The sequence below is a fragment of the Tachysurus vachellii genome, chromosome 3 (assembly GCF_030014155.1).
Source record: "Tachysurus vachellii isolate PV-2020 chromosome 3, HZAU_Pvac_v1, whole genome shotgun sequence".
Classification (NCBI taxonomy): domain Eukaryota; kingdom Metazoa; phylum Chordata; class Actinopteri; order Siluriformes; family Bagridae; genus Tachysurus; species Tachysurus vachellii.
Window position 1 is genome coordinate 706,593 of NC_083462.1, and position 23,372 is coordinate 729,964.

General features: G+C 37.0%; 1 protein-coding gene and 1 long non-coding RNA gene across 2 annotated transcripts; both read right to left on the bottom strand.

The window, feature by feature from the left end:
- Positions 1 to 1,142: 1,142 nt before the first annotated feature.
- On the bottom strand, positions 1,143 to 11,087 carry LOC132842108 (involucrin-like). Its single transcript, XM_060864779.1, has 9 exons — positions 8,584 to 11,087; positions 7,760 to 8,272; positions 6,212 to 6,377; positions 4,674 to 5,258; positions 3,469 to 3,525; positions 2,284 to 2,325; positions 1,779 to 1,846; positions 1,422 to 1,465; positions 1,143 to 1,225 (listed from the first exon to the last, which is right to left on the bottom strand). The coding sequence occupies exons 2-9, from the start codon at positions 7,970 to 7,972 to the stop codon at positions 1,162 to 1,164; spliced, it is 1,239 nt and encodes a 412-aa protein (XP_060720762.1). The 5' UTR covers positions 7,973 to 8,272; positions 8,584 to 11,087; the 3' UTR covers positions 1,143 to 1,161.
- Positions 11,088 to 19,791: 8,704 nt separating this feature from the next.
- On the bottom strand, positions 19,792 to 20,503 carry LOC132842510 (uncharacterized). Its single transcript, XR_009648037.1, has 2 exons — positions 20,365 to 20,503; positions 19,792 to 19,886 (listed from the first exon to the last, which is right to left on the bottom strand). It is a non-coding gene; the product is annotated as an uncharacterized LOC132842510 (long non-coding RNA).
- Between the last annotated feature and the right edge of the window lie 2,869 nt (positions 20,504 to 23,372).

A 23,372-nucleotide genomic window follows, 5' to 3' on the forward strand; every position in this document is an offset into this window, starting at 1 on the left:
ATTCACTAAAGGCTTAAAGAGTCATCATAACAATTTACTGACCAGATGCAGAAGTTGAAACCAATATTCTTTGGCATGGAGTCTAGATAATGGTGGTGATGCAGGGCTGAAAATCTAGATGCTGATATCTATAACGTTAATCATCGGAAAACCGCAAAGACGGTTATAGAAGGTTTTTTATAAAAATTAACTGCAAAGGATTTTCACAAATCCAGGGAATTTGGCACATTAACAATGTTATGCTATTTGTGTTCAAATTGTTTGCAAGGTTGTGTTTTGTGTGTTTCTCCCACAAAAGCATGTTTTTCAAATAAAAACATACTTCTATAGTAGTTTTCATTATTTAATTGGAGACCTTTCTTTTAAAATGTATGTATTGTGAGGATGTATTTTATATCATCCCACAAGTAAAAGTTTGTTGGAGGTACAGTTATAAAAAGTTGTACTACTACTGCATGTTTCTGCTATAGTAGTGAACTTGATGTACACAGATTTGTGTGTAACTGTAATATATATACAGTCATGTGTTGACATTAAAAAAAGATCAGTTATACCAATACCAGTGATATTTCACCATTATTTCCAGAGTTGATAGCACAAAATTAATGCAAACAATCCATTCAATACTAAATAAAAATAACTTTTATTGATTTGGTCTTGTGTCTTGTGAATATTAGTTTATTAATGACTGCATCATGCATAAAATTTTGGTGTCCACTTTTGCCATTTAATAATACCATAACTTTTGTCTTACTATGTAGTCATATAATATATAATATAAAACTCTTCTTCTTTTAAATTCTCACTGAGGGCTAAAACCCCTAAAGATGAGACCCTAGAACCGCCCCTGACTTTCAGTACACAGAAAAGTACCATATAAATGTAACAAATTATTATTAATTATGTAAACTGTAATAAAATAACATTTAATTTATAATCATGACATATAAAAACATGTTTCTGAGTGACACCTGAAAAGGAAACTGAGTTGGATTAAGTATATTTCTATTTAAGCCTGCTTGGGGTTAAACCCCATTTGTCACATTTACTGGAGATTTTCATCTTTTCACCACTACAGAAAGATGTGATACAACTTCAAATGCAGCACAGAAAAAAATTTAATAAATAGGCAGAAACCAAAATGGATTACAATTGTACATTTTATTTATTTTTATTCATTTGAAGAGAATCCTTTGGCTGCCAGGAATGGGCCCACTCCTTGCCACTAAAAAAAAAAGAAGGAAATTTGTTTAATTTTCCATCTATGAAGTACCACCACCATTTGTGAAACAGAGCAGATTAATAACAAATCATTGTAGCCAAAAATAAATAAATAAATAAATAAATAAAAATTAACAAGATAAAGTAACTTAATAATGCATGCAATAATTGATAAAGCAGAAGAACAGAGCAATACATACCATACTGGACAGGGCTCCCAGTCAACCAACATTTCTGCTTTGCCCTGTCAAGAAATTAAAAAGCATTAAAACACACAAATTCAATTCTTAGCATAAGGCTATTATGATTGGTTATAGGCACTGAGTTTCATTGATACAAAGGGTCATTGTTGATATTTACAGTATCTGATAATGAATTTTTCAGCACAAGCTCTTTCCTAATCTGTAATTCAAGAAGACTAAACAAATGATAAAAATGATCTATCTAACAATTATGGTATGTTTAGTATGTATTGCTAACACACAAGGAGGTTTCTAAATATTATATTACACTCTGCATACTGTGTACACTATGCATTTCTTGTATGACTGTCTAACCTTTCTCACTCTTTCTCTTACAACACTCCTGATGGGGAAAGTCTCTAAGCGAGCGTGATAGGAGCAATCTGTGAACATCAAAAACATGTTTCACACATTTCTTAGATTAGGAACAAAATAAACAACTAAGAAGACTTAAGTAGTGACCAGACTTACAAGGATGACAAGTGATGTTTATCTTTAATCAAAAGTTGAACCAACTTGTACCCTATAACCAAATTATTCTCAGTTCAAATGTGGTATTCTTTCTGGGATAACAATACCTCTGCTGAGCCACAGATCACAACTGAGAATACTCTACTGCTGCTTCTTCTACTACTTGGCAATGTATTTTGGTCAAATTAGACACCTGAAGCCAGTTGGATTTTATAGTTTGTCTGTTAGGACCAATTATCTGTTGTAAGTAGTTAAAAAACCCAATAGAAATAGAGCAAATAACCAAGGGTAAAATAGCAATGTCAATACACTGATGGAAGCATCAATCATTGCATTTACATGCACTTACTCTTTTGTGGCTTTTTCCTCTCTGGCATATGTCTTAGTCCACCTGTGGGATAGAAGATTACAGTCCAGTCATATATCCACTCAGAAAAAAATAAAAATAAAAATTGACAAAAATGCACTTTGTAATGTCTTTTCAACATCAATGTGTCCCTGGTGCATCTAGATACCCCCAAAATATGAGAACAGAACATCCTCTCTCTTTCAGTAAATGTGTACACACAATATTATATTTGGCTCCACATTATATACATCATGTGCAGGCTTATTAGAATAGTAACCAGTAGGCTTCTAGATTGCTCCATCTAAAATGGCTTTTTTCAGACAGACAAGGAACTGAGGGTCTGAATAAAAGGGCCAATTTAAGATAAATAAGGATTTTTTTGTAACTGTGGACATGCAAAGCTATTCTAGTGGAGTTTCAGAATAAAACTAGATTTGTAAAGTTTGTCGCAACAAACTTTGATGTTGTCTTTGACGGTGCAAGTATTCGCAAAGGCCGGTGCTTTTTGGAGGCGAGTGGACATAAGGGACAGTGTTACTTTTGGAAGCAAGTAGACAGAAAGCTAGGGTGCCAAAACATTTGGAGGTAAGTGGAGACGAGCATGTGACGTCATCCAAATACTCTTAAGGAAGTTCCCCTCATTGTTCTGAGTGTTTTGATATGTCACATGTCCATGTAAAAAGTTTTTTGATTTTGCATATATTGGGGGCGGGGCTGCAGCACAACCAAAAGGCCAGTCGATACACCAATTTAAAAGTTTGTTCAGAGTATCACCCTAAAGGAGCTGGCCGAGTTTGGTGTAGATAGTTCAAAAGCTTGTCGAGTTATAAACCTCCAAAGTTTATAATGGGAGTCTATGGGAAAAAAGGAAGTACCGGTACTCGGATCGCTAAGAAAAGTCATAGCAACAAACTTCAGACCAGCGTCTACAACATATCTGAATTTGGTTCATGTGGCTTGAAAGCCCTAGGAGGAGTTACTCTTGATAAATTTTTGTCTAAGGAAAACAGAATGTTGGCTTCTACAAAGCCAACATAAATATAGAACTGGGAATAAGCATAAGAGGTCCCCTTTAAATTCTATTTAATTGATTCAATTCCTTATGAGAATCTGCTTGACAAATGAGCTATGTTAATAGAGATGTCAGATCCACCAATAATTACCCTACAAACATTATTTACATACCTGACTTTTTCTTTTTGGGACTTGTGACTGTGCCCCTGGCTGACCCTGTGAAGACAGCTGTGGGTTTGGAGAAAGAAAATTACTCATATACCAAATAAAGCTTTAACTTATTATTTAAAATACTAGATCACAATAACACACAAGTGCGGCATGTGGTGTGGTTAGCATGAAATGTGCTCATCAAATTTCATGACAATCCAATTGATTTTAAGATTTGTTGCCTTCAAACGCTCATGGACAAACACTGACATCCTTTGACCCCACTGACAAGAAAGACCTAAGGATGCACTGAATTTTAGACTCTCTCTTATGTGTGCTCTGTAAGCACTTCTAAAACTGTGTTTCAATTGGTGCCATGAGTTTGCTTTGCTTTTAGAAATAACTATACATATAGTACGCACAAAAAAAATGACCAAAATCAAATGTATGCTTAATTTGTGAGGCCTGATGGGAGGGGGGGTATTTTTACAGTTGGATACTTTCATATTCCAGCATCTCTGGCTGGTTTCTCTAACGTTGCCTACACTAGCTTTAGGGGCGTAACAATACCCCTCACGTACGTGATTCTCAGAATAAATGCAAAGTTTGACCTTCATATAATTAAAGTGTATCATTTCAGTGTGTTTTAGGTCATGTAAGTTTCAACATTAAAGCAATTTTAAACCATTCGAGCACACATTAATTTAATGGTTAATTCTTTCCAAATAGAGCTATTCAAGTTATCTGGTGAATTTTTTTGTGAATTTCTATCACAATATATGGTGCAGAAAAACAAAATTTTTACATTTTAATTTTTTCAAATATCATGGGGCCATGATTTGTTCCAACAGCCCTAGTACAGATAGATCTATCATCTGTCTAATAATATAATATCAGATGGACTTTTCTTTGAGATTATTCATGGAAATGAGAAACTTGAAAGTTTTACTTTAGTATCAAGCAGCAAAAATGTTTTAGCGTGACATGTTAGAGTTAATTTCCCTACTTGACATCATGCGTCCTGCAATGTGACTATTTCACATGCATACATTGCAATGTTGATGCTGAAAATATATATCATGCAGCCCTAACCTGCATAAAGCTCTATGGGGAAAAACAAAACAAAAAAAACACTGGAAGTCAAGTAATGTTAAAGTAACCCATGGGTCAAACACTTCAAGGCTTTACAAATATAAATTGTAACTTTTTAAATCTGTCATAATTACCTTGACCCTCCGAAGTGCTCGTCTGCTCCATCTTCCCCTCTGTAGTGCTTGTCTGCTCCATCCTCCCCTCTGTAGTGCTCATCTGCTCCATCCTCCCCTCTGTAGTGCTTGTCTGCTCCATCCTCCCCTCTGTAGTGCTCATCTGCTCCATCCTCCCCTCTGTAGTGCTTGTCTGCTCCATCCTCCCCTCTGTAGTGCTCATCTGCTCCATCCTCCCCTCTGTAGTGCTTGTCTGCTCCATCCTCCCCTCTGTAGTGCTCATCTGCTCCATCCTCCCCTCTGTAGTGCTTGTCTGCTCCATCCTCCCCTCTGTAGTGCTCGTCTGCTCCATACTCTCCTCTGTAGTGCTCGTCTGCTCCATCCTCCCCTCTGTAGTGCTCATCTGCTCCATTTCCCCCTCTGTAGTGCTCGTCTGCTCCATACTCTCCTCTGTAGTGCTCGTCTGCTCCATCTCCCCCTCTGTAGTGCTCGTCTGCTCCACCCGCGTGGTCCTCACCACCTCACGGTTGCTTGTGTTCTCCAATGGGTCACAGGGTGTGAGGTGCAGCGTAATCAGCTGATCATCATCGATATCCTTGGTCCAACCTGTGCAAGTTAAACAAGTGTTGTGTTTCACTCACATTTATAATGTTAACCATGAACTTGAACTGTACATATTTTAAGTGTTGATCTGTTTGAATCATATAGTCAAATTTTTCAAAACCATATTTGTGGGCACTTTAGATTCCAGGGAAATTATTGATAGTCTACTGGATGTATTATACATCTGCAAATCTATATTTAATTGATTTTCTGTGACTAAAACAAATACATCTTTTAGTCAGGAAAAAAACAGAGTGCTCATAATATGTATTCAAAAAATGACACCAAGTGTAATGTTTGTTTGCAGACTGAGTCTGTATTTAGTTCAGACTAGACTGTGTCGTGCACTAAAAAACTTTGGGCTTTATGCCTCCAAGTTAGTAGTAGTGTGTGTGTGGTGTATCCAGCCAACATTCGATGGTTTCCTTTTTCTTTGTGCTATTTCCATTAATGTTCCATCTGCATCGTGAGCTCTACAGTCAGCACTACATTGAGATTTATTACAATTTGATTCATTGACTCAGTGACCAAAACAGACCTTAGCAGATATCATGGATCTAATTAGTGTATGTCCCTACAAAAATTGCTTTGGTCAGCGTGCCTAAACATTAAAAATATTGTTGTAAACAAGGAAGGAAATATGGCTCCTAGAAAAACCATCTCAAACATAATAATTCCATAGTAGTATGTTTAAACCCAATATTGTTTAAAGTAACAAATGTAAAATTAAACAATCTTAAACACTTGCTTACAATCATAGAACATGTGTTGGATATATAAAAATTGAAACCTCTCCCAAGTTTCTACTGTCAAGGAGGTTAGGAGTGAAATTGACTGAATTTAAGGTTTTTTTGTTTTTTTTAGGGTTGAGCCATTCCTTTATGATTTAAACACTGACAAAATCTTTTGTGTACTTAAAAAAAAAAAGGTGTGAAAATACAGTGCATGCATCTCACCATCACAAATTTTTTCATATATTGGGCCTATCCTCTGAAGGTAGTCCTGGGCACAGGTGGAGAGTGTGCAGCGAGGAGTTAATATTTCACACTTATTTTCTTTTTTTTTGTTTTCCTTTCCAAGGAGCAGAACTGGCTTGTATCCAATGGCATGGAGTTTCTCAAGCTGCAATGAAATGACAACAGCAAAAATAACTAAGAATATTAATTATTGAGAAAATATAACATTATTAATGACAGCATCCAGGTTAATGCTATTTAGGATATTTAACTTAATGGTGAGTTTTGCTTTTGTATACCAAGTATGTGCAAACAGGAAAAGCTCATACAGTTGAAGCAAAAACCAACTCTTCTGTTTAGAAAAACAGCAAAAAGATGAATCTCACACCATGAAGGTAAAAGAGAACTTTTTGCAACATTAGTAGCTTGGGTTTAGCACCTACATTGAAAGGATTGTGTAACCACTGTGCAATTGGATAGTGACAATTTATAGATTAAAAAAATATAATCAAAGGTTCTGCCTTTATTTTTTTATGACCAAATGGGTGAATGCTGCACATACATTTACACTTGACATGTGTACATTGTAAAATGCTTTAATGAATGTAGTAGTATGAATGCAGTTCATTTGTTATTTCTCGTTCACTTGATAAGAAAGTTTGATTATTATATTGCACCTGTGATTCTGTTATAATGCATTTGTTATGAACTCAGAATTGCATTGAAAAACGCATATTTAAAGTGCAAACTATGAGTATGCAATTTTACATCAATAAGTAATGAAATAAAAGTAAAGCACTAATAAATCCTGTAACTGGTACGTTGTGTGTTAGCTGGGAAGGATTTGCATGCACGTGATGTTCATTCTATTTATCAGCAGCAGTTTCCATGTTTCATTAATGGTTCATTGAAGTATTGTATGGTTCATTGAAGTATTGAAGTACCATTGGAACTGTAGCCCTAAAATGAAACATTATTTTTTAATATTATTTTGTATATTTACTCTGGTGGCTCATGCAAACTTACCAACTTTATTGTATTACCAAAAACTAGTTTGGGACTGCCATTTAATAGCCTTACATTATAAACCTATTATTCATCAGTATTAGACATATTTGTACAATTTGTGTGTATAAATTGTATTTATGTGTATGTTAATAAAGTGGGATAGTACTTGTGTGTGTAAATTTGCTTTTTTTGCAATTATATATATATATATACACACACACACACACACACACATATATATATATATATACACACACACATACATATATATATATATATATATATATATATATATATATATATATATATATATATATATATATATATATATATATATATATATATATATATATATATATATACTGCCACAGTATTTCACAGTGTTTGTGTGTATACAGTATATTATATATAATATAAACAAGCAAATTTATTTCACACACACACACAGTCATGATTCAATGACCAAAGGAAAATGAGGGTCCCCTGGTGAAACCACTGTCCTAGATGACAGTTTAACATCATGTAAGAAATTGCACCTACCATGATTATGGCTTCATCCTTGATGGATCCACTGGTGTGGTTCTTCTTACGACCAAACACCCATTCCTCTCGCTTGTCATCAAACCTCTGAAGCTTCTTCTTGAGGCGCTGCTTCAGAGGCTGCTCCTTTTGACAATGGCAACATATTTTCTGTGCACAAAATAAAATGCCCTGACAAAATGGACAAATCTTTTTTGTAGACCCCCCTGGCATTATAGCAAGCAACTGGACAGACAGACTGACAGACAGAGACAGATAACAGACAAGTAGACAAAAGACAGAAAGAGAGGAAAGACTGAGAAATAGAGAAATTGAGATAGAGAACAGATAGATATTGAAGAGATGGATAGGAGAGAGAGAGAGATAGATAGATAGATAGATAGATAGATAGATAGATAGATAGATAGATAGATAGATAGATAGATAGATAGATAGATAGATTGGCTCTTAAAAGTGCCTTTGGTTTTTGGGAATGAGGTGATTATATAGGGTGAAGGTGAAGTTAGACGGGATCTGCAGGGAGAACAGAAAAAGTTCATTATGTAGTGAAGGCTAGACATGTTGAAAAAATGTTTAAAATGTGACAAATTATCCTTAAAATACTTAATAAACCAATAAAATTCACGTTTTTCCCATTTTCTGTATGACTGCACAAAAGGCGCGTGGTTTTTTTTCTTCTTTTTTTTACTGTTAAAATGCAAACCGTCGGTCGGCCTTTAATTCTTTGCTCTAACATGTAAACCATGTGAGTCTAATCCCAAAGAAAAGCATCAATTATAACATTTAAACAAATTTGATCATTACATTCAAGTCTCGTGGCTTACCTGGGAAGTGGGTTGAGCGCAATGAAGGAGAATTCGCGGCCTGCAGAAATCAACCAATCGCAAAGCGGGCTGGCTCCGTCTCCATAGCAGCCGTCTCCGCTGAGGCTCACGGGTAATGCGGGCGTCCACTAATTAATTTAATTTATTTTTTATATTATTTTAATTGACTTAATAATCACAGTTAATCCCCCGTTCTCACAATAGAAGGAGAATGAAATAACACGGATGGTCATGACATCGTATTGTTGCATTATCAAGCACACTTTCGTGTTTATGTGTTGAAAGAAAGATGAGGATGTCATTAAAAGAGAATCGGCGGTGGGTCAACAGGTAGTTTTAGCTGACGTCATCAACATAGTAAAAATAGAAAAGGCTCATGGGTACTGTAGTATTTAGTTTACTGTCCGAATGCTTCCGAGTGGCAGAAAGAAAAACGTGGAGCGGACTCAAAAGATGCTTCCTATTGAAATACATTAGATCGAAAGTCGTGCTGAGGGACACGAAAAAAGTTTCCTATTGAAATACATTAGATCGAAAGTCGTGCTGAGGGACACGAAAAAAGTTTCCTATTGAAATACATTAGATCGAAAGTCGTGCTGAGGGACACGAAAAAAAAAGGGAAATTCGTGTCCACGAACACGAATTGAATAGATTACATTTCGTGTCCTGTGACACGAACTGCCGTGAGACATTAGATCGAAAGAAGGGAAATACGTGTCCACGAACACGAATCAATAGATTACAGTTCGTGACTATGCCACGAACTGCCGTGAGACTGGGTTGTAGTAGAAGGAAAATAAAATAATACGGATGGTCATGACATCGTATTGTTGCATTATCAAGCACACTTTCGTGTTTATGTGTTGAAAGAAAGATGAGGATGTCATTAAAAGAGAATCGGCGGTGGGTCAACAGCTAGTTTTAGCTGACGTCTTCAACACAGTAAAAGTAGACCATAGCACAAAGCAATAATAACAAGGATAAAAATCTCCTGCTTAAATGTTGAGTAATGTAGTGCTTAAAGATTAAAAATGAATTAAAAATGAGTCACCAATGGTCAAAAACAATGCTTCCGAGTGGCAGGAAAAAAACGTGGTGCAGACACGAAAGATGCTTCCTATTGAAATACATTAGATCGAAAGTCGTGCTGAGGGACACGAAAAAAGTTTCCTATTGAAATACATTAGATCGAAAGTCGTGCTGAGGGACACGAAAAAAGTTTCCTATTGAAATACATTAGATCGAAAGTCGTGCTGAGGGACACGAAAAAAAAAGGGAAATTCGTGTCCACGAACACGAATTGAATAGATTACATTTCGTGTCCTGTGACACGAACTGCCGTGAGACATTAGATCGAAAGAAGGGAAATACGTGTCCACGAACACGAATCAATAGATTACAGTTCGTGACTATGCCACGAACTGCCGTGAGACTGGGTTGTAGTAGAAGGAAAATAAAATAATACGGATGGTCATGACATCGTATTGTTGCATTATCAAGCACACTTTCGTGTTTATGTGTTGAAAGAAAGATGAGGATGTCATTAAAAGAGAATCGGCGGTGGGTCAACAGCTAGTTTTAGCTGACGTCTTCAACACAGTAAAAGTAGACCATAGCACAAAGCAATAATAACAAGGATAAAAATCTCCTGCTTAAATGTTGAGTAATGTAGTGCTTAAAGATTAAAAATGAATTAAAATGAATGAACAAATGAGCAAAAACAATGCTTCCGAGTGGCAGAAAAAAACGTGGTGCAGACACGAAAGATGCTTCCTATTGAAATACATTAGATCGAAAGTCGTGCTGAGGGACACGAAAAAAAGGGCAAATTCGTGTCCACGAACACGATTTGAATAGATTACATTTCGTGTCCTGTGACACGAACTGCCGTGAGACTGGGTTGTACATTTAGACCTTATGGTTGTCATATCACTTTCTGCACTGCATTGCAGACATTAACAGGCAAAATACCATGTTTATAATCATTCAACAATGTATTTTCATTTCAATTTTATTTTTTACATTTGCGTTACATATTCAGTATTGGTCACAGTAACTGTATTCTACGATTTTTGTGGGGTTTTTTTTGCAAAAAGATCAGCAAATTCATCTAGATTGAAGGCCTTTGCCCTCCTTGACTCAATACTTAGACACCTAAATTGCTCATCCGGTCATCCGGTCCCCAATCAGAGTTCTTGGGTATATATTCATCATTGGCTGCACAGGTGGTTCTTCCCGGGATTTGCTGATATCTGCCAAAGGAAAAAATATATATAAAAAGTATGTATACCCTTTTCATTTCAGCAAATAGTTTTCATTTACATAAATATTGAGAATTAAGTTTTAAGTGCACGTATTACTTCATCTGTCTATCTTAGTATTTTTCAGTTTTCCATTATTTGCTGATGAGAATGTATTTATATATTTATATTACCACCCTCATTTTTACTCTTTGTCATGTCTTTATGTTGTTATTACTACAATTATATACTAAACTATTTTGTTAGTATTACTATTACCTAAACCATCTGGCTCTGTCTCACTGTCTCCCTTATCTTTTCTTTGGAAGAACGACATGATGTCCTTCTATCTCTTCATTTTGGTGAGAAGTATAGAGCAAAAGCAATGGGGACCAAGAAGCTTAAGAATTAATTTACTGAAAATAACTGACTTGCTAGGTAACTAACTCAGAACCATGAGTTTGTTCATCATATATTTTATCCCTTTTCAAACTGCCACAAACTAACAAATGGCCAGGTTGAGATTAATACTTAAGTAAAGTTGGTCACATATTCACAGATTGGAGTTTCCTGAGTCAATAACTCCTGACCTAAACACTGTTACTACACAAATAACACCTCTTTTCTATCGTAGTAATGTAGAGACGCAGCTACAACACAATTCTCCTCAAAATCAGCTTTAATCCGCGGTGGACAAAATACACAAGTCTCTATGTGCAGACGACTGAGAGACTTATGATTTTTCCATAACTCAATATCAATAACGTCACTGTAATACACTGTACTGTCACCAAATACAGCTCACACACCACTGATGTCCTGATAGTTAGACTACAACACTTACAGTGTATTACAGTGAAGTTATTCATTTTTTTATCATGAAAAATCATAAAAATTATACAAAAAGACATTTTCCCAAAATAAGTGTGGTAGTATAACTATCAGGACATCAGTGCTGTGTGAGCTGGTGACAGTACAGTGTATTACAGTGATGTGTGAGCTGGTGACAGTACAGTGTATTACAGTGACGTGTGTGAGCTGGTGACAGTACAGTGTATTACAGTGAAGTGTGTGAGCTGGTGACAGTACAGTGTATTACAGTGATGTGTGAGCTGGTGACAGTACAGTGTATTACAGTGACGCGTGTGAGCTGGTGACAGTACAGTGTATTACAGTGATGTGTGAGCTGGTGACAGTACAGTGTATTACAGTGATGTGTGTGAGCTGGTGACAGTACAGTGTATTACAGTGACGTGTGTGAGCTGGTGACAGTACAGTGTATTACAGTGATGTGTGTGAGCTGGTGACAGTACAGTGTATTACAGTGATGTGTGTGAGCTGGTGACAGTACAGTGTATTACAGTGATGTGTGTGTGAGCTGGTGACAGTACAGTGTATTACAGTGATGTGTGTGAGCTGGTGACAGTACAGTGTATTACAGTGATGTGTGTGTGAGCTGGTGACAGTACAGTGTATTACAGTGATGTGTGACAGTACAGTGTATTACAGTGATGTGTGACAGTACAGTGTATTACAGTGACGTGTGTGAGCTGGTGACAGTACAGTGTATTACAGTGATGTGTGAGCTGGTGACAGTACAGTGTATTACAGTGATGTGTGTGAGCTGGTGACAGTACAGTGTATTACAGTGATGTGTGTGAGCTGGTGACAGTACAGTGTATTACAGTGATGTGTGTGAGCTGGTGACAGTACAGTGTATTACAGTGATGTGTGAGCTGGTGACAGTACAGTGTATTACAGTGATGTGTGTGAGCTGGTGACAGTACAGTGTATTACAGTGACGTGTGTGAGCTGGTGACAGTACAGTGTATTACAGTGATGTGTGTGAGCTGGTGACAGTACAGTGTATTACAGTGATGTGTGAGCTGGTGACAGTACAGTGTATTACAGTGACGTGTGTGAGCTGGTGACAGTACAGTGTATTACAGTGATGTGTGAGCTGGTGACAGTACAGTGTATTACAGTGATGTGTGTGAGCTGGTGACAGTACAGTGTATTACAGTGATGTGTGTGAGCTGGTGACAGTACAGTGTATTACAGTGATGTGTGAGCTGGTGACAGTACAGTGTATTACAGTGATGTGTGAGCTGGTGACAGTACAGTGTATTACAGTGATGTGTGTGAGCTGGTGACAGTACAGTGTATTACAGTGACGTGTGTGAGCTGGTGACAGTACAGTGTATTACAGTGATGTGTGAGCTGGTGACAGTACAGTGTATTACAGTGATGTGTGAGCTGGTGACAGTACAGTGTATTACAGTGACGTGTGTGAGCTGGTGACAGTACAGTGTATTACAGTGATGTGTGTGAGCTGGTGACAGTACAGTGTATTACACTGATGTGTGAGCTGGTGACAGTACAGTGTATTACAGTGATGTGTGTGAGCTGATGACAGTACAGTGTATTACAGTGATGTGTGTGAGCTGGTGACAGTACAGTGTATTACAGTGATGTGTGTGAGCTGGTGACAGTACAGTGTATTACAGTGATGTGTGAGCTGGTGACAGTACAGTGTATTACAGTGATGTGTGTGAGCTGGTGACAGTACAGTGTATTACAGTGATGTGTGTGAGCTGGTGACAGTACAGTGTATTACAGTGATGTGTGTGAGCTGGTGACAGTACAGTGTATTACAGTGATGTGTGTGAGCTGGTGACAGTACAGTGTATTACAGTGATGTGTGAGCTGGTGACAGTACAGTGTATTACAGTGACGTGTGAGCTGGTGACAGTACAGTGTATTACAGTGATGTGTGTGAGCTGGTGACAATACAGTGTATTACAGTGATGTGTGTGAGCTGGTGACAGTACAGTGTATTACAGTGATGTGTGTGAGCTGGTGACAGTACAGTGTATTACAGTGATGTGTGAGCTGGTGACAGTACAGTGTATTACAGTGACGTGTGAGCTGGTGACAGTACAGTGTATTACAGTGATGTGTGTGAGCTGGTGACAATACAGTGTATTACAGTGATGTGTGTGAGCTGGTGACAATACAGTGTATTACAGTGATGTGTGTGAGCTGGTGACAATACAGTGTATTACAGTGATGTGTGTGAGCTGGTGACAATACAGTGTATTACAGTGATGTGTGTGAGCTGGTGACAGTACAGTGTATTACAGTGATGTGTGTGTGAGCTGGTGACAGTACAGTGTATTACAGTGATGTGTGTGAGCTGGTGACAATACAGTGTATTACAGTGATGTGTGACAGTACAGTGTATTACAGTGATGTGTGTGAGCTGGTGATACTGTTGTGTTCCGCTTTAAGCAGTCCCTCTAAAAATGTGTGGGTTACATTCCTCTTCCGTGTTGCAACTGTCTAATAACGGATTGAAAAAAAACAACGATCGCAAAAAAACAGTTTTATGAAAATTATTTTACACTCCACATTTAGGGGGGCCACAAGCTTGTTGTCACAGGGGCACTGGCCCCCCCAGCCCCCCAAGAACCGCTAGTGGCGTAACTTCAAACACATCTGTGTCTCGATTACAACTAACATTACCTGGGCACAGACTGGATAACATTCTTATAAAAATAAATCCGGTTTAACACTTTGTTTTAATGAGAACGTGAAAAATATCTTAACATACAATGTTAATACTGAGTGCAACCACGTGCTCTTAAACATCACAATGGCGCCACATTGAGACTTCACCTGGACTAACAATAACCTAACAAAAAGCCAATACTAACTTTGGCCAGTTTTTGCGGAAACCATATTCTAATTATGTATGTGTAACTTACACTAATATAACCACATAAGGTTAATATATAATTTGCGTTGAGGTCCTGATCAGATTGCTTTAATGGCTTGATTCAGAATCATGGTTCACAACATATTTACATCTAATTTTAAATTTCAAAGATAAAGATTAGTAAATGCTACATGATGTCATTTTTTAAAACGACAATGATAAATACATGCCTTCATGAAAATTATACATTTACCCACTCCGCAAACTAATTTGCATCACTAAAAAAGTCACTAAATCACTAAAACAAATCATGTCCTTTTCACTTCAACTGCTTAAAATTAATTAACGTTAATTACTCACCTGAAACCTGTTGAAAGTCCAAAATGGCAGCCAGAAAATGTGGCGATGCTGATAATGAGAAAGGAAACCCTGTAGATCTTTTGGCTTTTCAATTAAAAAATATTTGTTCGTGCAACTTTAAGTACTGTATGTTGCTATAAAATTTTGTGAAATATTGTTGAACTAACATGTATTTGTATATAGACTCGCATTATTCACAATTCCTATTATCTGTAACTAAAAAAACTGTTTGCTGAACAAAGGGGTATTTTATTTTTTACAGTGTATGTCACCTCATTTTGAATTCACAGCCAAGAAAGTGCATATATGTCTTATTTAATGGCTTAATTTAAGCATTTATCTAAGTCAAAGCTGGGTGTGAGAATAACTAAAGCAAATACTAACATTCTAATGCCGCCTTCACACTGCACACGACAAACGACCGCCGATAAACCGGAAGTCATTCATTTCCTATGGAGAGTCACAAGGTCGCTGTGTGAGGTACCGACCATCTGTGGATCCGTAATTTTCGGGTCCGTTTTGAGCGTTGGATCGGTTAAAAAAATTTAACTTGTGTGACTACACCGCATCTGATATGCCGACCGGATGTGATGTATTCTAATGTTGTCCTATCAGGTCGTGTGCGTGAGGTGTTAAGAATTATTGAAAAGTATTAATATTAACTTTAGTAATTTTTAAACTTTACCAAAAACAATCTTTTTGTTTTAAATACATTGTTATTGATAAAAAAAAAGGAATCAATTATTAATATTTATATTGTATTATTTTTAATGTTGCGTCCATGTTTCCTCAAAAATTATTCACGGTCTTTCTGGATTTATTGTTGTATTGATTGTTTGTATTTACTCCTTCATTAATTAATTCCTTCATTCACCATGATAAATGGATGGAGAATACAGGCTCTTGTTTTTACTCTCCTTTACTGGAGACGCCAAAGAAAACATTGCAAATCAGTGTGTATAAAACACCACCTGTAATGGAGAACATTTTTGTCACGATCATCTAGTAATGGGTTTTCCGAGACCGCGAGAATTAACTTCTCTCCCATGTTGACGTCTACACGATCATATTGCATATTCCGTGCGACTGTCACTAGGGGGCGAAATCCGACAGTCGTGTCCGTTTGTCGTGTGCAGTGTGAAGGCGGCTTTAATCTGAATTACAGATCAACACCCACAGTCAGCTGCTTTCAAGCATGTTGGGGTGGACAAGAACACTGTGGTAGTCGATGCTCCAGTCACAGAGCTGTTCTTTTCTTCACCTTTATGTATGAGGAACTGCTCAAAACTCACAGCAGTCAAATTAAACTTAGTGCATTTGCTACACAATGTGCTGCTGCAGTTCAGGAGGATCCAGATATAGCAGATAAAATCACAGCCCTAAAGGCTTCTGGAAAGCTGCTGCCATTAAAACAAAAGTGAACAGTTTTCACACTGCATCTGAAGTACAGTGTACAGTGAACCAAAACACACACAATATGCTGTTCTTTACTGTTTACAAGTTCACATTGAGGTAGTTGAATTTTGACACTGTTTATACTGAAGAAATGTATATTTATATCAGATTTCTGAGGTTTTGTTTCATTTTACTGCAGTTATAATTTCTGAAGGTTTACAGATTTGCTGTTTTGCACTTTTTGTGACTCACTGTACTGATATTTTTATGAGATTTTTATACGAGTTTTATTTTTGCATTTTTATCTGAAATATAAAGTTGAACAGTTCAATGTTTGTATCTGGTAATAAATATTTCTATGTACTGTATCTGTGCTGTGTTTGTTTCCTTGTTGTTGAGAAGTTTACTGAGCCTTTAAATCTCCTTTACAACTGCTTTACAAGGTATAGATAGTCCTCACTTTAGAAGAGCTCACAAAAATAGTTAACTAAAAAGTAGTAAATTGTTTTTAACTAACTGATTAATCATGATTTATATTAGGAATATGTGCTTATAAAGCATTTATTAACGCTCAGTTACAGTACATCTAAATAATTACTTACACTTTCTAAATGATCTTATGAACCACTGATAAACCATAAATAACTGGTGTATGAGTAATTTATTACTTATTTTAAATATAAATTGATTATTAATAAAGTATGTAAATGTAATTATTAAGTACATTTATAAACTGGTTGCTAATGTAGGAGCAGTGCTCTGTAAATGATTAATTATTTACTCATGCTTAACTAATGCTTAATAGTGTGCAGTTATTATAAAGCATTACCAGCTTTGCTTAACCTTAAGACTTAAATTTTAAACACTGACCCTTATCAATATCTCTAACTGCCCTGCTCTAATTGCCCTGCTCTAACTGCCCTGCTCTGTACTACAGTATAGAGGGATCTAGAAGGAAACACAGAGAGAACATGAGACACTCCACATGGACAGTAAACTGAAATCAGGAACAAACATGGACCCCTAAAGCTGAACACTGTGATGTTAATGAGTGAAATATTCTGTTATAAATGACTACAGTAATGCAGATGCATTCAGATGCAAATGCAGTATGGGTTTATTTACAACAGAGAGTTACAGGAAGAGCAAAAGTCTACAGTTACAGTGAGAAACGCTCTGGACATTAGTGACATCACTGATCACTGAAATAAAGTGTTTACTTCACAGAAATGACCTGAATAAGTTTAAACCCATAAAACAAGGAAGAGGTGAAAGTAGATAAATGTCTGGTGAGTCTGTGGAGTGCTGATGGACGCTGGGCTTTATGGTCTGTGGTGTTATAACTCTTGTACACACTGTGACATGGATCATAAACAGTGATGTCACAGTCCCAGATCTCAGGGAGACATTTCTGACCTGTGAGGACATTTTCTCTTTAATGTGTTTAGAAACTATTGAAAAAGAGACACTTCCTGCTAAAATGGTTATTATTTTAATTCCAAAAACTGTTCAATAAACAATGAGTTCAACATTTCAGTCAACATTTTATTGGATTAAAAAACAGATTATTAATAAAGTTCAGTCAGGATTTATGAGGAATTAGCAAATTGCAAACAATATTAGATCTTGGTGCTGGATTTACTTCATTATCCATATTTGCTATAAAAGATTTTTTAAACACAGTAAAAGATTTTTGTGCTTCATAGAAATATTGGGTTTAGTGAATTTTACCAAAGGTCTGTTAGGTCATTAGACCAGGATGTCCTTTATTTTAAAGATCTTAAAGATCCTTGTATCTTCTACTGAATGCAGTTAAAAGCAGTGGATTAAAAGGAATTTCACTGGTAAGAAGCAGATTATTATAAATCAGATAGCAGATGATACAGAAGTGATACTAACTGAATGTCTATTACAATAAAAGAGAAATAACAATGTTATAAAACTTCAGGACTCATGAGTCATAACCTGCTGGTCATCACCAATAAAGAGGAGCCTTTTTCTTACAATATTACAGTTAAAGATGTGATTATATTATTTAGATTTGTTTATATTTAGATGCTCTAAACTTTAATCTAATGATATATAAAACTATTTTAATTCTAATTTAATTACTTGTTACAAAGAGATTGATCACAAAAAGGGAGAACGTTATGATGTGAAGTAGAGGGAATCTCTACAGGACTGAGGGTTAATAATCTTATCACCTCACAGAATACTAAATTTATTTAGAAAAATAAAATACATGACAGCAATAAATCTGTCTTCATGAATTACATAAATATGGAGGACATAATAGTCTGAATTTTACAACATTAAACAATTATTTTAGGGATAATGTAATTAACTTAAAAAACTTTTTGTAATGTTGTGATGAACTGTGTTCTCTAAACTAGTAACACCTACAACACTCACCTGTAACTCACCTGTAACACACACCTGTAACACACACACACCTGTAACACACTTGTAACACACACACCTGTAACACACCCACCTGTAACACACTTGTAACTCACCTGTAACACACATCTGTAACACACCTGTAACTCACCTGTAACACACACCTGTAACACACCCACCTGTAACACACTTGTAACACACACACCTGTAACACACCCACCTGTAACACACCTGTAACACACTGCTATAAGACACCCGTAACACACCTGTAACACACACTTTGTTGTAAGAATGGGACCTTTAGTAGGAGTAGCTAAAATGGATGATGAAGGAAATAAATGATTAAATTCATGCTCACTGGAGCAAACTTATCAATGCTATCCAGCTTCAAAACCCTGCTCTCATATTCGCATACAAAAGAAAAGTGAGATTCATGCCACAAATACCAGAAAACGTAGGAGACAAAGAGAAGAAACAAAAAGAAGAAAATAGAAAAAGCAGCAGAAGAAATAAAACAACTGGTGAATGAATTGAAGAATATAAAGCTTGAAGAAATCAATGGATGAAAAGTTATCAGACTCTGTATCAAGACAGAAATGAAGAATGGCTCAAGATCAAGAATATTAAAGTGATTAGGTTTTCTTTATTTTTTTTATTTACTTTGCTTTCAAAATATGTACTCAATAATATTGCTTGTGTTGTTAAAAGATAAGATGTGCTGAGTTTGTTATATAAAGGCTCTCTTAAAAAGTCACCCCTCAGTGCTCATGGGATACTGCTGATAATGTCGCTGATGATATCTGTAAGGGAAACCACAACGCATGTAGGGGAAGGACTTAGTTAGCTATAACACTAAGAGTGTTTCTTGATTTTTTATAAGCTTTGCGTTTTAATGACTTTTACTTATTTTAACATTGTTTGATTGCTTTTAATAAAAACAAGCCCTCCCATTGTGACGACCCTGAAAAGACAAGAAGGTCTAAGTCTGACTCCTTCATTTAAAGATTCAATCAATAGATTAGGTAGAAGAACTTGAAGAGGATCCTTTGTTAGAACTGTATAAGAACAAAGAAATATATTCTGGAAAGTTCTCAGTAGATTTATTACAGAGTTTATTGGTTATTGTCTGGTGGATGTGATGTTTGATTTTAGTAGATATGAGAACAGTGAGAACATTTGTGATGTTTAATCTGGAGACAAAAAACACCAGAGTTAATCACATAGCTTTAATCAAAATATGCTTGATTTTAATATTCAGATATTCGATTATAATTATAATAATTATTATAATAAATTCTGAATTAGATTAAAAGCAAAATTAATCAAAGTATTTATGTAATTCATTCATTCTTTTCTACCGCTTATCCGATTTATTTATGTAATATCATTTCTAATTAAAAGCTGTTTCTACTGAAATAGAATCAGTGGATGCTACTAATTATAACTGTAATTATAAAATCACTGTTGTTGAAATGTAAAATCATTAGTCTAATCTAAATCATTAATAACAACTTTCACCTCAATAACTGTTAAAAATGTAAAGTAAAATAAATCTTTGATTAATTACATGTAAGAATAAATGTGAAGTAATAATAAAACTGTTATATAAGTCATTGTTAATGAGCTGCTTAGTAACAGATCTGATCATTACAGTGTAATGTGGCATACCAGAGAAATTTGGTTAAATTCTCACTGTATCTTCAGCAGCTGGTTCATTACTGAGTTTTCTTCTTTCTAGGAGACACAGAATCAGTTCATGTTTAATTACATGTATTTATCCAAACTCTTAAGAGCATCTTCCTTTGTGCACTCTCTCCATCCTTCAGGGATTTCTCCACTTCCCTGGAATGTTTTTTTATAATGTTTTTCCAAATCCTTCTTGAATGTACACACAAACCACCTCCAGTATGGCTGCCCAGACAGGTCTGGGTTTATGCTCCAGGTCGCATAGACTCCTCCTGCGTCTCTGTATGATTTGTAAGGAATACGCACTTCATTATTATGACTTGGGTAGAAACCTGTGGTGTCTTCTGCTTATGCACTTGCACTGTTATACTTCAGTAAAACAATAGGGGCAGTATGGGGAATGAAGGGTTGAGAATGTGAAGAAGAAGAAGAGAAGTGAGTGGGGTATGAAGATGAAGAGTGTTGCACATGTTACGTGAACGAGTGAAGTAAAGCGTTGTTCCGCTGACCTTGATTGCTTCTTTTACTAATACAACACAATACCACAAATTGGCGACGAGGATGGGATCGTCAGCACCATTTCCAAACCTTTTCTTGCCTGTTCCGGGAGAACCTGCAATCCCTTTCAAAACGTGGGAGCGGATGTTTCAGAATTACTTACTAGTCATTGATGTGGAAGGACAGGAATGGTCGGAGGTCAGGAAACGAGCTCTTTTATTGCACTGCTTGGGCACCGAAGGTCAAAGAATCTTTTATACATTGCCGGACACGGGGGATACAATGGCTGCTGCTATTACTGCTTTGCACACTCATTTCACGCCCAAAGTAAACGTGGTCATGGAACGACACACATTCCGGAAACGAGCACAACAAGTCGGCGAATCGATAACTCAATACGTTGCTGCACTGAGAGAACTGTCGTCTACTTGTGAGTTTACAAATGCTGATGATATGATTCGGGATCAGCTAGTGGAAAATGTAAGCAATCCGCGAATCCGTGAGAGACTTTTGCTACAGGATAAGTTAACACTGACAGATGCTATTACAATTGCTCAGCAAATTGAAACCGCTGGAGAAAATGCAAAAGTAATGTCGAGTACTCAGAACTTTCCGGTGCAGACCGTACGAGTCCAGGGAAATACTAGACGCCGTACAGGAGGATTCAAAAACAAATCGCCTCCTCAACGACCATCTGCCTCTTTTACAGCTGCTTCAAAGGTGACTTCAGCTACACGCTGTTGCTTTCGCTGCGGCTCGGACCAACATCTAGCCAACGCGGTGGAATGCCCGGCAGCCAAGGTAACATGCAAAAATTGTAAGAAAAAAGGTCATTTTGCACGGGTCTGTAGGACTACGCAAACGCATTCAGTACATGAAGTCGCGATGCCTGAGTATACAATGCTGTTAATTCGAGACACAAACGCGAATACTAAACTACAGTGTACAGTGGAAGTGCAAACGGGTGCAATTTTGCGATCTGTTACATTGACTGTAGATACTGGTGCTTCAGTTTCCGTACTGCCTAAAGTCATTTATGAGGATTATTTCGGAAAAGTACCCTTACACCCACCTGCAGCGCGATTGGTTACGTACTCGCGTACTCCAATTGATGTGCTAGGTTGCATGCGCGCAACTGTGAAAAAAGACTGCCATACATGCGCTGTGGATTTCTACATAGTAGAAAAAGGAACCGCGTTGATGGGAATGGATCTCATAACTGCACTACAATTATGCATTATAGGGGATAAGATTCTTTCTGTGCCTGTCACAACTGCAAATGCCGCCTCTTCGGAGTCAGTACTTCATTTATCTGCGCATGCTGAAAGGCCCTCAGTTGGATGTGTCACGGGATTCATGCACAAAGTGAAAATTTCAGATGCTGTCACTCCAGTTCGACAAAAGTTAAGACGACTGCCTTTTTCAGTGAGAACAGCTGTATCTGTGGAAATTGAGAGGCTCCTTTCTGCCGGTGTAATAGAACGCATTGATGCATCACCATGGGTTTCACCAATAGTGGTGACAATGAAGAAGACAGGTGGTATAAGAATGTGCGTGGATTTGAGAGAACCGAATAAGGCGGTGATAGTAGACTCTTACCCCTTGCCTCATATGGAGGAATTACTGACTGCTTTGGCAGGGTCCACAGTCTTTTCCACAATTGATCTGGAGAGTGCGTACCACCAAGTACCTTTGCATCCAGAGAGTCGTGATCTAACAGCTTTCATTACACATGATGGACTGTTTAGGTTTTGTAGAGTACCATATGGCCTGGCTTCTGCACCCTCAGTGTTTCAAAAAATGATGGAGTGCATACTTAAAGGCATACCAAATGTGCAGAACTATCTTGATGATGTCATTTGTTTTGGACGCACTGAATCTGAACATGATGCTGTGCTTAACACAGTGCTGAAAAGATTGCATGCAGCTGGATTACGACTAAACGCACAAAAGTGTAAAATTAAACAAAAGGCCTTGCGCTTCTTGGGACATTTAGTGACTGCACAAGGTGTTCAGCCTGACACAGAACACTTACAAGCCATAGTACAGGCTCCAGCTCCTACAGACGCAACTACCTTGCGTTCATTTTTAGGCATGCTCTCTTGGTACAGTAAGTTTATACCCAACTACGCTACCGTAGTCGAGCCGTTACGTGCATGTCTTCACCAGGAAGGTTCTTTTCAGTGGAACAGTGAGATGGAAAATTGTTTTGCTGCAGTGAAGAAAATGTTGGTTGCAAGTCCAGCATTAGCCCTTTACAACCCTTCCTTACCGTCTGTTATATCGACCGATGCTTCGGATTATGGTCTGGGAGCTGTGTTCACGCAAATACACCCTGATAACACTGAACACACAGTTGCTTTCGCTTCAAGAACTTTAACTCCAACTGAAAGGAAGTACTCCACAGTGGAAAAGGAAGCGTTAGCTTGCATATGGGCAGTTGAAAAGTGGAGAACATATCTGTGGGGGCACAGATTTACGCTTCGCACGGA